General features: G+C 51.2%; 1 protein-coding gene across 1 annotated transcript; it reads left to right on the top strand.

Moving 5' to 3' along the window:
- The first annotated feature begins 4,552 nt into the window (after positions 1–4,552).
- On the top strand, positions 4,553–16,453 carry LOC120226508 (serine/threonine-protein kinase MARK2-like). The gene is made up of 3 exons (XM_039224702.1): positions 4,553–4,568; positions 15,479–16,005; positions 16,369–16,453. Exons 2-3 carry the CDS (start codon positions 15,536–15,538, stop codon positions 16,451–16,453), a joined length of 555 nt encoding a protein of 184 aa, XP_039080633.1. The 5' UTR covers positions 4,553–4,568; positions 15,479–15,535.
- The last annotated feature ends 1,411 nt before the right edge of the window (positions 16,454–17,864 follow it).

The raw sequence follows: 17,864 nt of genomic DNA, 5'->3' as shown, positions 1-17,864 counted from the left end.
TGGACAGTAATCCTCATTTATCTACACAGGGTTTGGGCAGGGCCCATGGGCAGGGCTGCTCTGTGCTGCATATTTGACATGGGCTGAGGCTTTGCTCACCACAGCTGATAGCCAGAAGCCCTGCATGGGCTGAGGGCCAGGATCTTTCATCCTTCGTCCTCTCTGTGTGGCCATGTGGGCTTACTCTCCGCATGGCGGTCGGTTTCCAAGAGCAAGAAAGCAGAAGTTAGGCCTAAACCTGACAGAGGTGTCATTTCTGCCATCACAGAAGTGAAGGTGTACAATGTGTTGTGTGGTCCATTGATACAGTACAACAATCACTGTAGGCAAGCTAATGAGCGCGTTCATCTCCACATGTGATTGTCTTTGTTTTTTATGGTGCAAGCACCAGAAATCGGTTCTTAGCAAATTTCCAGTACTGTTGCGGACGAAATGACACAAAGACAAGACACACAAAAGACAGACACAGACACAACACCGGCCGGAGGAAAAATTCTACGCAAGCCTTCTTGCGGTTTATTTTATACCCCAGTAGCTGGATGCATACTGAAATCTACAAGATGCATTCCTTTACCAAATAAGGGCAAGAAGCCAAACACATTCCAAGCACATGGGGGAGCAAAGGGAAGAAGCGACCACAACATGTTTACTAAGAGGCCTGCCCCCAATTCCAGCCTCCTCCTTATTTCTTTTTTTTTTTTAATTTTTTTAATGTTTTATTTATTTCTAGGAGAGAGAGAGAGAGAGACAGCGTGAGCAGGGGAGGGTCAGAGAGAGAGGGAGTTACAGACTCTGAAACAGGCTCCAGGCTCTGAGCTGGCAATCAGCACAGAGCCCGACGTGAGGCTCGAACCCACGAACCACAAGATCATGACCTAAGTGAAAGTCAGACGCTTAACTGACTAAGCCACCCAGGCGCCCCATCCTCCTCCTATTTCTAAGGAGGGCATGTTCCCTCGTATGGGAGCAGATCATTAACCTTGGATATTGTGTGCAGGCCTCTTGGCAGAACGTCCTGTTTGCAGGCATGATCTGCCCAAGCAGAGAGTCCCATTTGCAGGCACATCCCCGCATCCCTAACCATTCCTTCTCGTGGTCACTGTCAAGCTCCCACAAATACACCATACAGCCTTATTAACGGTGGCCATCATGCTGGATGTTAGATGTTCAGACTTCCTCATCCTACCTCTATTGCAGCCTTGTACCCTCTGACCAACATCTGGCCATTTCCCCTGCCTCCCAGCCCCTGGGGGCCATATGGACCTGGACCCGTCTTCTCTCAGCCTTCCACTTGTAAATGCTGTAAACACACTGTGTTTGCCGGCACCTCCCAGGTCATGTCTCCTCTTGCCCTTGAAGCACAGGCTGGCCAGCTCTCTCCTCACGCCAGCACAGCCTCGAAACATGAGGACGCAGGGCTGGGGCACCCCAGAACTGTGAACACTGGAGCTTGCTGTCCCAAATGCCACTGTCTGGGCTGGTGCCGTGGCAGCCAGCACACAGGGGCCCCACGACTGGAGTTGTAGGGGAGTGTGTGTGTTTACCTGGCGTGAGGTCCGTTGCTTGGATCAGATTCTCTGATGGGTCTCTTACCCAGAGAAGGGTGCCAAGGTCGTGACAATAAACCTGATTTGGATCCATCTCCATGACGTGGCTGTGAGAGGTGGCAGTTGGCCTGGCCCCTCCGAGCCCACCTCAAAGAAGCCATGGTTTCTCGTGAGACCCACTCACCACCTGCCACTTAGCAGGAACCCAAACTCACTTACTCTCCTGTTTTGTTTGTTTCAACGTTTTCTGGTGGGAAACTTGAAACATGCACAAAAGTAGGGAAAACAGCATAAGACCTCCCCCCACACATACCCCACATGTCCCACTTCAACACTGGGCATCTCACCACTATACTTACCCCCCCTCCTCGTCCCTGTCATACTGTATATTTTCCAAGTTTTTGAATTATTTATTCATTTGTGAGAGACTGGGAGAGATGGCGTGAGCGGGGGAGGGACAGAGACAGAGGGAGACCCAGAATCCAAATCTGACAGCCCAGAGCCCACCGTGGGGCTCAAACCCACTAACCACGAGATTATGACCTAAGCTGATGCTTAACTGACTCTCACTGGCCCAGGTGCCGCTCTTTTCCCAATTTTTAAAAATAAAACTGCACATGTACTGAACGTGTTTGTGTCGTGAGTGTGTGCCAGCATGAGCTTTCACACTTGCCCCCACACCCTAGCAGAGATTCTGGTACCCAATTCCAGCACGTATGTGCATAGGGCTGAGTTCCCAAACCACTAGGCCATTCTCAGACACCCACTGAGTGTCTGACAGTTCACCTCAAATGCAACACTCTGTAACTGGAGGTGGCCTCAGATCCCATAGGTCAGTGCTCAGGCCTGCAAGCCTGCCCTGCCTCTACCCCACCCTGTGCCTACCCCACTTGCGGTCACTTGGTGTGTGAGAGTGGCTCACAGAGCTCAGGACCCGCTTTACTCACTAGAGAACTGCCTTTCCCTCAAAGGACATAACTCTGGAGAAGCCAAGTAGGAGAGATGCATAGGGCATGGGGTGGGGGAGAGGATCTGAGCTCCCATGCCCTCTGGGCATGTCAAGCTCTACAAACCTCCAGGAGGGCCTCAAACTGAATCAATCTGGACCCCTCTTTTACCAAGGCTTCATTCCGTAGACCCTATGATCAAATCATTGGCTGTTGGGGATTGATTCCAGTGGGTGGGACTGTAAGTTCACTTCCTTAGGTGCTTTCCAAACGTCTTCTCACAAGAACCCAGGTGTGATGGAATAGCCATGTCACCGTCATGGCTCTGCAGTGATTTCAGGGGCTAAGGGCAAGTGACCAAATATGATAAGAAAAGATGTCCCTATGGCTCTCCTTCCTCAAAAAATCCCCAGCCTTTGGGGTGCTGAGAGCCAGGAACTGTGAACAAAGACCAAATAGATATGAGGAATATGTTTTGGAATCTGAATGGTCAAATCTCTCCTTTGGGTTAAACACGTTTTCTCGCCTGGGTAACCAGGACCCGGATCAGGAGCCAAAGATGAGCAGTACCAGCAAGCGCCCAGGGCTCCCTTCCATCGCTCGCCCAGGTGATCTCCTTCCTGACCAGATGGGGTCTGGTTTGCTCTCTGGCTGCCGAGGTTGGCAGGACAGCACCTTGAGGCTGGCTGGTCATATGGCCTTGAGCTCACACAGCCTCCGCGAGCCTCAGGCCCTCTTGTGCACAGTGAGGACCGTGTTGGGACTGCCAGGTCGCTGTGAAAATCATCTAGAGCGTGTGTCAAGGCCCAGCTCTGGGCTGGGCACCTAGAAAAATTACCTAGTAAGGGCTGAGTGAGGGGCATCCTTCCTCATCATCATCACTGACCTTTATGTCCAGTTTTGCACTGGCTGAGCCCGGAAGTGGCCCGTGTCCCTGGCATACGTTGTGTAGCTGCCGTGAGAGCTGGGGACAGCTGGAGGCCTCCAGAGAGCAGACAGTTGGTGTTGAAGATGCTTTAAGACATCCTTGAGAAACTTTCCTGGGCCGGGCTGTCAATTAGCTTGAAAGACAACCTGGGTACAGTCTGCCATGGACACAGCAGACCTAGGTGAGGACTTGGGATGCTCTCCTGAGACCAGTGAAGGTGCGTCAGTGGGAGAAGCTGTCCCCTGGGTTTGAGTGCTCATGGGGCCGTGCAGCTAGATTGCAAAATTACTGAGAAAGGCAAGATGCAAAAAAAAGAGAAAGAAAAAAGAATTTGAGTGAAGTGTGTTTTTCCTCCTGTAGCTCCTGGCAATAACAACCAACTTGGGACATCCAGGGATTATTCCCGAATGTGCTTGCTCACAGCCCTTTGCTCCTTCAGACTCAGGGAGCCCATGGGTGGCTTTAAGACTTTAGCTGCATGCATTTGAATCTCCAAGTCACTTGCCATTGGTTTGCAGAGCGGGAAGGCATCACTGTCAATGACTATTTCACAGTCTCCCTTAATGTTCAAGGATGCGAGATAGGATCTAATTGTCCAGGTTCTTGACATTCAGGCTTGTCTCCTTTGTAAAGTGGTGTCACTGATATCTGGGTACTTGAAAACAGGGTCAGTCTTGGGGAGAGATTCTGGAAATACCAAGTAGAGGGTGTGGTGAGGTCAGCTACACCATCCCGCACACTTATTCCTTCCGGTGCTGCCTCACAGAGGCCCAGGGCACAGAGTTCTGGAGCCACAGGCTGCCCTCTGGGGTTGCTCCCAAATTTCAGGGATGTTCAGATCCTGGGCAAACAATGCCTGTCAAGAGGATATACACCAGAGGGCTTTGGGAACGATCCTATAGCTTCTGGGAGGAGGTGGCTTTCAGGGTGGAATTCCAGGTCAAAAGACCAGCAGTGTGACTCCTTGGGGGCTGGGCCTGGGGACGGTCTGCTGACGCTGAAGAAGGGATCCCAGGGTAGCTGGGGACCTCGCGGTCCCCCCAGCTCATGCCCTCTCTTGGCTCTCCCATAGTGGAAGCTATTTGCATCCTAAGCATGTGTTCTCTCTTGTTGTAGGTCTGAAGGGGAGAGCTCCCGGAGTGTCAGGTACATGTGTCAGCAGCCTCTGTTTGTGCGTCTGGGTCCTGCAGTGGGTAGCTTCAGTGAAACCATGCGCTTTGATGTCTCTGTGATGAGGTCACCCGTCGGAGGCCTGCAGCCTTGCCGCTCTAGGCCCTGGCCTGCCACCCAAGGACCGTGGCCATGCCATGTGCTGGCTTGGTGTCCTGGGGTGGGAGCACCAGCTTACTATGCAGGCTCACTTGGTTCCAGAGTGAGCTTCGTGGCAGTCACCAGGTTGGGGGTGGTTCCATCCCCTCAAGGGCGGCAGTGTCCGGTTTACCTCGGCTGTGACATATGTAGGACCAGAAGCATCTCAGCTCAGACAGTCCCTGGGGCCAGACTAGACCACATAAAGCAGGTCTCTGGGCTGTTGGGTGGAGGGGTGGGCTCCAAGCAGCCCTCATTGATGCGATGTCTCCATGGCCCATGGAACACACGATGCCTAAATGTCCTCTCCTCACCTCCACAGGTGGTGGGTGGAGGGTCGGCTAGGAGTGGGGACACAGCTGGAGGTACCAAGTGATTCAAGGAGAGGGGCTCCAAGTAACCATAACCGCATGGTGCTCTTGCCTCAGCCCAGGGCCTGGGGCCAGGCAGGTCTCAAGGCTTGAACTGGGGGACCAAGATGCCCATGAACGATGGGATACACGGGCTGGTGATGATGATGGGGGAGGAGAAGAGGAGCATGAAGGGGATTTAAGGGCCACTGGTACACCCAGGCCTGTTGGCAGCGGATTTCCTGTGTCTGAGATCACTCTATAACTGGGCTGGGACACAAGTTGAGCATCCTGGGCGTGGAGCTAGGAGTATCGCAGTATTGCACCTGCGGATGGGGGCGGGGGGGGGGGGGGGTCTGCTAGGCCAGAGAGGTGCAGATGGATGGCAGGGAGATGCATCATGGGGAGACTACTGGAATCACCATGGTGAGGCCCTGCTGTGTACTGTGCACTTGACTTGGGCTTAGCCTGGGAGACATGCGTGGTGGTCCCAAGTCAGGGAGGCAGAAGAGGGGGTTGTGGGAGCTGGACCTAAAGACCCTGAGTCAGGTGGGGTCCCGAAAGGAAACAGAGGCACACTCAGGGTGAGGGGATGGAACAGGTCCTACAACCAGCTAGGGATTGGTTGGGCCTGGTGGCATCCAGGCCTGACAGGGCAGAGGAGATGCACTGAGAGATGGAGAATGGCCGAGGCCCGTAGCTGCAGGAGGAGGGACAGCTGAGTCTTCTGGAGCCAAGGCCCCTTGGAACCTATGCAGCTGTGAGGGCAACAGGAGGGTGCCTTCCATGGGCTGATGGGGAAAGGCCCCAGGTGCGCTCAGGTGTGTCCCGAGCAGAGCAAGGTGCAGGAGAGCGTCTATCTCACGTTCCATTTGGGGTAAGCAGTGTTACATAGAAGAACGTCGTTTCTTGCTTATCATGTTTGCTTAAATAAACAATGGCAGGAGACCCAAGCATCTCTTCACATGATCCCTTGGGAGGTGGGGAGCAGGGCAGGCAGAGAGAGTGGCCATGAGCCTCCTGATAGCGCGCACTGTGCCTTCGCCCGAGCTTGGAACCATGCGAGTGTCTTTCCCTCTCCAGAAGTCTTGTTAAAAGTGACGAGCTTTGTGAGGAGAGGGAGGGTTCCTGAGGGGTAGTGAGCATCCCGTCCCTGGGGTATGCACAGACATTGGAAGGGGATTCACAGGGGGAAATAGCCCTAGCATCTGAGCCCTCCCTGCTCTGTCTGATACATTCCCCCAGAAGGTGTTCCTGGCTGATGCTGGGGGACCCTTCACCGAGATCTCCTGGGACCGGTGGGTTTTCACCTGTAGGTGCGAGGAGACGTGTGTAAGGTGGTGTTTGTCCCTGAAGAGAGCTGGAGTGGCTGGCCCAGCCTCACCCACCCTGCCTCAGGGTTCCCTGCAGTGGGCTGTCAGGAACCTGATTTTGCAGGCCAGGTGAAGCAGGAGAGTGATTCTCAGCTCCGGGGAAGGGCGGGAGCAGGAACATGAAGGTCCTGCTTGGGGAGAATAAGGAATGGCCTTGGAATGAGGTAGGGGTAGCGGGCGGGGGGTGGGGGGGGACCCTATGGAACTCGGAATGTGTGTTCCCAGCTCAAGCCAACTGGGTCTCAGCTGGACACTAGGATGTGAGGAGCCAGGAAAGAAAGAAAAGTGATGTGAGTCCAAGCAGAGAAGGCAGCATCTAAGTTTTTCTGAGACTCAAGAACCCATCCCCATAACGACCTGTGCTCTGCTGTGTAGACTCTTGGGAATGGGCCCAGAGACCTTGAGGAGTGTTGGTAGAAGACCTTGCTGGGACTTTAGCATGTGGGGTCAGGCCTCGACTGAGCCTCTGCCCTGTGCCAGGTACACGTTCTGTCCACAGGGAGACTCCTCGGTGGGCATCACACCTTGGTCCCATGTCACACCCTCTGCTCAGCACAGGGGCATGGGGCACAGGACAGGAACCCCCCAGCCAGTTGAGCTGTGGCCCACTCTTCACGCTCCAGGCCACTATTCCCAGGCAGCTGCCGAGTCTGCTTCCCAGGGAAGAAGGACTGTGAAGGCCCTTCCTAAAGGGAGCCTGATGGTGGGCTGAGTGTTCCCCCAGGGGCCCCCCCGGAAGGAGTGGTGTACAAGTCCAGTGGTGACCCTCCCTGATTTGCCCTCCAGGGAGCGCCTCTGCCCAGCACGGTAGCCGTGGCTCCCACTGGGCCCGCCGCCTCCCTCGTGTGCAGCCCTTCCCCCAGCTCCTGTCCCCAGGCACCTTGCACAGTCACTCAGAGGTGCTACTCTCTGGTTCCAGAGTCGTCGGTGGGCTCCCTGCCTATGTTGCAACAAGTCTGTGGCACGAGTGCTGTTTGTTCTGCCCCCTGTGCTGGGTAGACCCGCACCTCTCTGAGCACCTCAAGCTGCTGCCTCCCCAAAGCTCTGAGGGCATCATGGATGATGTCCCTTTGCCTGCTTGCCCTCCTTGAATTTTTGTGCTTGTGTTTGCTCTCTGTGTTCCCTTTGACTTCTGTCTTAGTGACTTGAGCTCTTAGTGCCCCAGGCAGAGGTCCCAGGTTATGTCCTAGCACAGAGCACAGAACAGGCAACCATGGTCCGGGCTGTCGCTGAATAAATTTGCCTTGGAATGGCTGGGAACCCCGAGCACAGGGCCTTGCACAGAGAACCGGTGCAAATTAACATCTGCTCCATTGGATTCAGAACTCATAGGTATTTTCAGGCCCTTAACTGGAAGGGGGAAAACATCAGACCATCTGCCCTGCTCAGTGGAGACCCCTTCCTCTCCCCTGCTTAGCCCCAACGCCCACCACAAACACAGACAATAGTGGGCAGGAGGGGCTGCATTTGACTCAGAATGGCGATGTCTGGCTTTTGTTCTCCTGGCTGAGGTCTGCAGGGACACCAAGAGCAGATGATCTTTGCTAAATGTTAAGGAAATGGACCCTGAGAGCCCCTCCTTACCCCACTCCTATCCTGGGGTCCCTGCTTGGTGAGATGTTGTTCTGGACACTCAGAGGACAGGAGCTGCAGCCTTTCTGGTGGTGGGAGACTCCCTGAGCAGCAGGGAACAGGTTCTGCCAGGAGAAGCCCCTTGGCCAATAGTCGCTCACTACTTTCCCCCTCCCCTGGCAAAACATTTTTAAGTCCAGATATATCCATTTTTCACAAACAAAATGACTCTGTTTTGACCATTTTGGAGACGTAGGACCTTGCTCCCTTGTTCCCGGGGTGTGTGTGTCTGTTTTTGAGTCTATTCCGAAGGAGGCAGTGGAGGCCCTCCACTTGGGACCTTCTAATGATTAATTGGTTTCAGGGGTTCGGGGTAAGGGGGGGGCATGTGGGGAAATAAGAGCTATGCAGATTTTGGAGTTTGAAAGAAGGATTAGCTGCATGGACAGCCCGGAGCAGGTGCTGACACTGTGGCTCAGGTGCAAGGACCTTGTATGGCACCAAAGCGTTACCTTTTGCCTCTTTGTGGTTCTCATCCACCCCTTGGAATGAACTCTGTCACGTTCATGGTAGGAATCAGTCCCATTGACTGAGGGTTTGCTATGGGTTTCTGGGTGCCTGTGGTCACGGGACTGCACCTGCTCAACCAACCCCACCCCTTCAAGGGAGTTAAGGTGCGCCCCAGGTTTTCAGCTCTGGGAGACTGGGGTAGAGAAATGCTGAACTGCTTCCCTAGATAACAGGGTTTCAGATGCAGATCCGAGACTTCCCATCCAAAGCCTTTCCCGGTCCTCTCCCTGGTGCTTGTAGAAGGTACAGATTTCCGGGGGAGAGGGGGACGACCTTGATGTTTCTGCCTCAGGAGGACCAGGGTGGGTCCCGGGACTCTGAATTTATCCCCCTTCCTGCATGATTCTAACAGCCTAGACACCCAGTCTCTGGCCAAGCACGCCAGCGTCAGGCTGTGCCCGGCTCACAGGTATGAGCTCAGAAACCCTGAAATAAGGAGTTGACCTAGATCCCTTCCCGGTGAGGGAATCCTAAAACCTTGACTGGCATTTTCCAAGGTCCCAGCAAGCTTCTCAGGACCTTGAACAGCTAGCCAGTGAGCCCTGAGGCCTGCTCATTTGGGGGGTGTGGGAGCTCCTTCTGGACAAGGTGGGCTCGGTCACAAATGTTGTCTTCATTGGAGCAAAGACATGGAAGTGAACTCAATGAGTCTACATGAATCCATTTTCCTGTGAACATCTCCCAACATTCCATGCCAAGGCAAGGCAGCCTTTGTCATTGACTGAGCCTTTTCTCCCCGCGAACCCCAAATGAAAGCATGCAATTGATTGTGTGTACAAGGTGGGATGAAAACTGCCAGGGGTGGCAGACGAGGCTGGGATGTTTGTGGAGCTGGGGAAACAGGGCTGAGCTGTCTGTCCCCTCTAGGTCGGAATGGGAGCTGACTCCAAAGCAGGGAGGGGGGCCAGGGCTGCAGAGATGCTGTGCTGAGGTCTGAGCAGGTGTCCTTGGGAGCAGAGCAGAAGTTTCTCAGCACTGTGCATGGGAGTAGAGGCCTTGGGTTCAGACAGTGGTGAATTCAAATCCTTCTCCTCATCCTCCCCTGTGTCACCATGGACCAGACACTGAACTCTCCCAGTGTCAGAGTTCACATGAGTTCAGCGGTCTTTACTGAGTGCCTACTGTATGTGTCACCAAACCCAAGTTCATCTGCCTGATGCACAGCAAAGACCATCATGGAGACATGGTGGATGAAGCAAAGCAAAGGTTTATTCGAGAGGCAGGAGGGCGAGCCTCACCTCCACCCCCTAGAAGAGGACAGTCAGGGGTACTTAGTGGCAAAGGGAAAAGGTCTGGGTACTAAGGTGCAGCTGGTAACCGTTTGGTTACTGGTCTCCATCCCCAGGTCCTTGGATCAGTCCTTATGCTTGTGGATATTGGGACATGACCCCTCCAGTTACTTCCTGCTGAAGTGGGGCCGAGACTGGAGTTAGAGAGATGGAAACTTTTGGGGTGAAAGCCAGTGTTCTACATTCCCAGGATATTTGTACTTTGGTCAATAGTTGTATTATGTTGTGTCTTGGCTTTGAGTGGAGGGTTGTAGGGACTAAGTAGTGTGTTGTACTCATGGCTTGATTCTCGTGGACCAGTTCCCCTGAGTCATGGTTTCAGGTCTGCAGAGGCTCACTGGCCTGAGCCGGATCCTTTTCAACCTTCTCCCCGCTGACGGGGTGTAGGGACCCTGTGGATCCTTGTCATCAAGTGTGATGAATCCACGGCTCAATTCCCTGTGAATTCTGAGAAATGGGGGGGGGGGTCGGGGCACCTGGGTGGCTTAGTCAGTTAAGCAGCTGACTTTCGCTTAGGTCATGATCTCGCAGTTCGTGGGTTCGAGCCCCGCGTCGGGCTCTGTGCTGATTGCCAGCTCGGAGCCTGGAGCCTATTTCAGAGTCTGTATCTCCCTCTCTCTCTGACCCTCCCCTGCTCACGCTGTCTCTCTCTCTCTCTCTCCTAGAAATAAATAAAAATATTTTAAAAAAAAGAGAGAGAGAGAGAAATTCGGGGGTCAACAGCATCTTGCAAGTTCGGACCTGTCCAGTGAGGCTGAGCTGCTCCTCTGGGCTCCCAACTTCAGGTCTTTAGTGACGTCTTCAGTGACAGCTTTTGATATCACTAAAGGAGGCAGGCACTGTGAAGACACATCTGTGGGGCACAGCAACCTGCTGGGAGCCAACTCAGGTCCTGGGTGTACCTGATAATGTCCAGTTCCCTGATGGAAGCCCTGCCAGAAACTCCAAAGTCCCGAAAAGCCCATAGAAATTCTTGCACAGAACGTGTCACAGGGGCGTACATCAAGCCCGCTCCTACGGACCACTCTTACCCACAGCAGGGCCGGTGGCACGGGCTCTTTCCAAGTTACGTGGGTTTCTTGGCCCAGCTTTGCCATAGTTCCTTTTTTTCTCTTTTTCCTGTCACTTGGTGTCTGCAGGCAGCCTGTGATTTCCATCAGATGCTCAAGGCATCAGACACTATGGTTTCACTCCACTGTCACTCTGCATTCTTAGTGGTATTCCAAACCTAGGAATGATCTTGCTTAAAAGTTCACAGCTTCGGAGGCATCTGAATGGCATGGACAAGCTTCCACCCCATTTGTAAAGGTGTCTGCACATAGAAGGAAACCTCAAGAATTCCCTGTTGTCCTTTGCACTCTGGGAAAAGCTGCCTCCTGGTCTGCCCCAGGTTCGCTACCTCTACCTTGTGTACCTTTGAGAACTGGTGGGGGCCCAGTTTTAGGATTGTTTTTAGCACAAGCGTCACCTGTTTTAAGCATTTCTTAGAAAATCAGAGCCCACAATATACTTCTGGGTCCACTGAATAGTGGCGTCTTTCCCATAATGGGTGCTGTGACGGATATGGCGAGATACTGCTTTCACTGGAGGCTCTAGGGTAAGGATTCATTATGTTGGCAGGCGGGATCAATGTCAGTATCATGGTGTCCAGTTCCCTGCTCCTTACTTACTTAGGTCCTCTCTGGTCCTTCAAGGACTGCTGGGGTCGATGTGTAGCTCAGTCTCTGCTTGGCACTAAAGCTCTTGGAGAGGGTTTTGGAGGCTTTGTATGAGTGGCCAGTGTGGTTCCTTCCCTTGGGCAGTCAGTCCAGTTTCCAGCATCCTCAGCAGTGGACGATAGCCACTGAGTGGCCACTGCACGCAGCTCTTCCTTGTCTTCGATCTGTGAGACTGTCCCCATCCCTCAACACTTCAAAGTCTGGCTTCTCTGGTGGCAGACCATGCGGAAGGGATAGCTGTGATCTGCTCGTTCAGTTATCCATGTGTCTCTGGCGATCTTTGCGAGTGGCCCTGACACCATAGGCCACTTTTCTCTCTGGTTGACTTCAGCGTGTCCAGCCTCGGTTTGCAGGGTACCAGGAAAAAGCCCTGCCCTCTTCCCAGGTGGTCACAGCCAAAGACTGTTCTGAAGAGCCAGCCTCTTCGCCTAATTTTGGGTGGTTCAGAAGGGAAGTCCAACTCCCGGGATGCTCAGAGAGTCGGCTGAGGCTCCTGTTGAAGTATCACTGCTCAGCTTCTGCCTCATCTGGTTCTCTGTCTCTCCGTTCTCCTTCCCAGGTGTTGATTCCTCCCTTATAAACTTGTTTTTCACATGCAGAACTCCAGAATCTTGGTCCAGACAATGCATAGCATTTCTTTTAAAGATTCCCTTCTCACAAACCTTCTACAATTTTCCTTTGCACATTCATTCAGAATTTGTCCTATGTTTTCCCTCTTTATTTAATAGTTTTTAAAATTTTTGTCTGAGAGTTAGAGAGAGATAGCACAATCCGGGGGGGGGGGGGTTGGAGGGAGAGAGAGAGAGGAATATCTCAAGCAGGCTCCACTTGGAGGCTGACACGGGGCTCGATCCCACAGCTCTGGGATTCTGACCTGAGCAGAGGTGAAGAGTGGGATGCTCGAGAGACTGAGCCACCCAGGTGCCCCAATTTTCCCTCTTTGAACAACCAGTCTCACTTCCCTTACATACAGAGCTGTCTCCCTTATTTGTTCAAGTCGTCTTCATTACATTTCTTACAATTGTTTACATCTGTCTGTCATTCACTTGCCCATAAAGTCAGGAGCCCTCAGACAAGGCTGAAAAGGTTTTGTCTTCTCTGTCCCATTTTGTGACAGTAATAACACGAACAGCTGGTTTGACTTTCAGTAACAGAAGCAGAATAAAACTATTACATTTAATGTTGGTGATTCTAAAGACATATGCCCATTTTGATTAAACGAACAACATGAAATTAGCTTTCATACCAAATATTTTCGAAGATCACAACATGAACTCGAAAGGCGATGGGGGTTAGTTTCTCTGAGTTTTAGAACACCTAGTTCTTACAAGCACTTGCCTTGAAACTGGCTAAGTAGAGCACTTTTCCAACTTAATTTTAGCAACACCACCTGGAGGTAGAGAAACTGTCTCACACTGACAACATACATAGACACATGTACAATTACACAAACAGGACGCAAGCCAAATCTTAAAGGCCCAATCTGTTAACATCTCCCTTTTACAAAACACAGTGAATTGCGAGATGGTATTACTCTTTATGGATCCAGTATATGGTTATTTTTCTCAGTAGTCGAATGCATATTGTGGTCAAGCAGAGTTGCAAAAAAAAAAAAAAAAAAGACCTTGTAGCTTGGGAGACTATGGCCCAGAGGGCTGGAGGTGCAGACAATTTGTCACTTCCCATTGTCCACCAAGAACATGGCTGGTTTTATTCAAAGATAACCATAGCTACCAGCCACAAACAAACCAATGGAAGCCCAGGTTACCTCCGTGAGTGTTTCCTTTGTGAGAAGTCATGGCTCTGCCGACTGAACCAAGCCACTTCGTCATCAGCCTTTTCTTAAGCAAGCGAGTAAAGGAGGCTCAGAGAACCAAAATCCCCTCTTGGATGAGGCTGTAGATGGGACAGTGTGGGGCACAGGTAGTGTTGAGTTCATGTCCACTTCATTCTTCTCCTTTTTTTCCCTCTCCCTGTGCTGCAGTGTCTGCAGACTTACCTCCTTGGAATCCTGAGGAAGGGTGTGTGGCAGGCCCATGTGCACTGGGGCAGGAAATGCTGGCCCCCACTTGGGGAAAAGTCCATGTTCACTCTCTTCTGTCTTCCCTTCTCTCCCCTAGGATTCAGATTCTAGTGTTTCATGGGCCTTTTACTGTTTCTGTCTCTTTGGCTCTCTGTGCTGCATCCTGAACTGTTTCCTCAGGATGGGCTTTCCAGTCATTCGCTAATTCCCCTCCCCGCCCCCCCTTAAGCTGTGTCCAGTCTGCAGTGTGGCCCATCCGCTGTGGACAGAGGCTCTCAGAAGAGGTCCAGAGATGTTCAGCCTGATGACAAATTTATATCTTTATGCGCCGGTGTGCCCAAAAGCATAGGTGAATAATTAGGTTTTTAAATCTATTGGTCTCTTCACATTGAGAACAAAAGGAGAGCTACGAACCAAAGTCCTGACAGTACTAGCTTTTATCATTGTCCGTGTACTTACTTTTGCTGGAGATGACTTCTTCAGAAGGCTTCGAGTTACTGTCCAGGGCCCTTTCATTTCAACCCGAAGGACCTTCTTCACTGCAGGGCGTCTCTAGTGGTCAGGGCAAGCCTTTCAGCTTTGGTTTCTCTGGGAATGTCTTCATCTCTTTCTCATTTGTGAAGGACCGTTTTCCCAAATGCAGGATTCCTGGTGGACAGCTTCTTCCCTTCAAGGCTTTGAACCCATCAACCCTTGCCTTCTGACCTCCAAGGTTTCTGAGGAGACATGTGCTCACAATCTTATCGGTGAAAAGATGATGAAAAGCAATTTTTCTCTGAGCTTTATCAACGTTACTAATGAGCCTTATCGTGTTTTACACAACACAGCATTTCCCTATATGTTGTAGTACCATTTTGAGACCAGGAATTGAGTAATTTAAGTGTAGACATTACGAGGGCTATAAAAGCTAAAATTATAGTTTTCTAAACTCAAAATGAAAAGGTACTGACCGATCTTATAGATTTCGGTTTCTAACAAAGTAAATATCAATCTTGAAAAGCCTGCACCAACAAACAAAATGCCCATTGGGATACTTTTTTTATTTTTATTTTTTATTCTTTTTTTTTTTTCTTTTTTTTCTTTTGAGTGAAGGGGTCTTGGGAACAAAAAGGGAGGAAACACTGTGGTCGCAGACATCCTGGCCATGATTGCCTGATGGGCCCATTGCCTGCTCTGACCTCGTAAAGCACCATTGCAATGTAGCTGCAAAGCCTGCCTTTATAAGACCCTGGCTCAGCCCGGTGTTTGGTCTTTACAGCCCAGGAAGCCTTGATGACCTGTCGGCCTGACCCTAGCTAGTTTGGTTTCTGCTTCACTTTTTGTTGTTTGGTTCATGTATTTTTTTCATTTTCATTTTTTTCCCCTACTCATTTTTTTCTCCATTTTCTTTGCTTTTTCTCCCCCCCTTTTTTTGTCCTTTTTTAGTTTGTTTTTTTTTCTCAGTTTTTCTTCCTTTTGTCTCTTCATTTTCTTTCTGTTTTTTTTTTTTTTNGTTTGTTTTTTTTTCTCAGTTTTTCTTCCTTTTGTCTCTTCATTTTCTTTCTGTTTTTTTTTTTTTTTCATTTGTTTGTTTCTTTAGTATTAGCGTTTTAGTACAGTTAGTATAGTTCATCTTGTTGGTATAGTAGTGAGCGTAGTATTGTTAGTATAGCCTAGTGAGTGTAGTTAGCCTTGTTGATATTAGCACATTTTGTATCTTTGGTTTGTTAGTCAGCATAGTTACTGTAGTTTGCAGTGTTATTTAGTATCAGAGTAGTTAGGACTGTTAGTGTAGTTAGCAGGTCACCATGATTCAGGAGTTTTTGCCTGTCGTCGTTGACGATGAGGCGACCTGTGTTTATGTGCTCCCCAAGTCCATAGGTGGGGGCAGCTTCTCCGAGACAGTGGCTGATGACATCCTCAACCAGGAGATGGATGTCAAATTCATCAGAAAGACCCAGCAGGACTCCACTGGCCTCCAGGGACTTTATCACGAAGCCCAGAACACGAAGACATCGAACCACCGAAGCATCGTCACATCCCTTCAGGTGATGAACACCAGTGAGACCTTACTTCTGTTTACAGAGTGTGTCACGAGAGACCACCTGGAGGACGCCTGCCCACCCTGGGGCCGTGTGGCTGAGGACGTTCCCGACAAATTCTGTCAGCTGATAGACATATTGGAGTGCTGCCACCAACAAAGTGTCTTCCCCAGGGACCTGGAGCTACAGCAGCTGCTCTTTGACCAGGACCTCAAGGTAGCACGCAAAGGCTTTGGCCTGAGCATCCAGTTTGCGGGCTACAAACTCCACATATTCTGGGAGAGCCCCAATCCTGCTGCCCCGCGACTCTTCCTGCCTCAGGAAGACCCATTTCCTCTCACAGATGTGTGGAGCCTTGGGTGGGGGCGGGGTTTGTACTGCCTAGCCACAGGATTTGAGCCCTTTGAGGGAGAGGTCATCTGGGACTTCCTCAGGGACTTGTGACAGCAGAGTGTTCTGATGCTGATGTCACTCGAGGATGGAAACGTTTGGAGCACATTGAGATGCATCCAAGCAGGACAGAGAAGAACGGACAAAGGGGAAAATCCAGGGTGGGAGGAAGGTTAGCCTTTGACTGAGACACCCGATGAAGAAAACAAGGACCCCATGATGCCTCAGATGATGGCAAAATGGCCAGGCTGTGGCCCACCCAGCCTAGAGGCCACGATCTGCTCACTGAGCCCAGCCAACTCCTGGAGCCCCACCCTGGTCTCCCCCTCCAGCTCCAGCACTTTCTCCCTGGGGTCCTTTAAGACCGCCGAAGAGACTAGCATCAAAAGCGACAACACCATCAAAATCAATTATTAGGAAGACCTAGAAGACAAGGAAGAGACCCCAGAGAGAATCAGAACTAAACCCCAAACCCGATTCCGAAAACTTCTGTGTAATTTAAAGAAAATATTTAAGAAAAATAAAGTGACTCCACAATAAGAGAGCCACGGTCCATGCCTTTTTCTTCTTTTGTTTTTTAAGTTTCAGGAACCTTAAATAATTATTTGTTTTGAAAGAGAGGGACAGGGTGAGTGGGGGAGGCGCCAGAAGAGAACCCAAAGAGGCTCCCGGCTCTCAGCTGAGATCTGATGCAAGGCTCCAATGTCCAAAACTATTGAGATCCCAACCTGAGCCCGGGCTGAGAGTGAGATGCTTAAGCGACTGCGTCCCACCCAGGTTCCCCCTTCCTGCCTTTGAAGTGGAGGGCAAGATGCAGAGCTCCAGAAAACCTGTGGACAGGCACAGGAGAATGGCCAGGACGATGGGTGGGACCAGATTCAGGACACCTAAAGACACTACAGGAATGACAGCGGGATAGCCACAATGGATTTGGAGTTGTAGGAAACACAGGGTGGAGGTGGTGACATTTTGGGGTGATGTGGGGTTCGTGGGTTCCAGAGCCAATGGCCAAGAAATGATTCATGAAGAAATCTTTGGTGCAAAAAGGTGATTTTAAGAAAGCATGGGGCCCGGTCCCTGAGGCAGGGAGAGCTGCGCTGGGGTCGTGTCGGGTAGCTCATTATGTACTCTCTGGTTGGAAGGGCGTTAGGGGTAGAGTAAGTCTCCATGGAATTCTGGAAGCAAGGTTCCAGGGCCTTGAGGGGCTAGATGTTGGTGGGGAAACGCTGTACGTTTATTCCCATTTAATGAAACCTTAGTCATGAGACCCCTTACGTGGATGTTGGTGACCACAAGCTTGGAGTGTAATTGCCAGCATGTAGGATGGGGCCATTGAGATGAAGTAGACTTGCAGGGTCCTTGAGGTTGGAATGACGTGAAGCTAAGGTTCTCTTTTGCCCCCACAGAAATGTCCTCCTTGAGGCAGCTGAGCTCCTAGAAGGAGGTCCCTCTACCTGTTTCAAGGACTTGTCAATGGGCTGCAGGCAGTAAGGGAATTTAAGTTTTCACTGGCCTCAGTTTCCCACATGGCCACGGCAAACACTTAGACTTTGTTCTGGGGTAGCCAGGAGTGTCCGAGGAGGATCACAACATATTCCACCTGAGAGGGCTGGAACCAGCCTGTATCTTGCCCTCAGCCTGCCTTATGCTCCCTCACCATATCCCCTCTGAACACTTTTGACCCTGAAATCATTAGGGCTACTGCAGGTGGAAGGGCTCATCTTCTGTAGCATCTTCCTTCTGAGGAGGGGTGTAGAGTTGTCCCTACCTGTCACGGTCAATGTGGGCCAGTCAGGGAACATAGAGGGGAGTTAGAAAAGGCAGAGAC

Source organism: Hyaena hyaena, unplaced genomic scaffold, assembly GCF_003009895.1.
Source record: "Hyaena hyaena isolate Hyena2069 unplaced genomic scaffold, ASM300989v1 scaffold_1734, whole genome shotgun sequence".
Lineage (NCBI taxonomy): Eukaryota > Metazoa > Chordata > Mammalia > Carnivora > Hyaenidae > Hyaena > Hyaena hyaena.
The sequence above is the reverse complement of the archived record's forward strand: the minus strand, read 5'-3'. Positions and strand labels throughout refer to the sequence as shown.

Excerpts from the sequence above, each read along its gene's own strand:
- LOC120226508 (XM_039224702.1), top strand. The coding sequence starts at position 15,536 with ATGGATGTCAAATTCATCAGAAAGACCCAGCAGGACTCCACTGGCCTC. Across the intron at positions 16,006-16,368 it reads ACAGATGTGTGGAGCCTTGG|CTCCAGCACTTTCTCCCTGG; the intron begins GTGGGGGCGGGG and ends CTCCCCCTCCAG.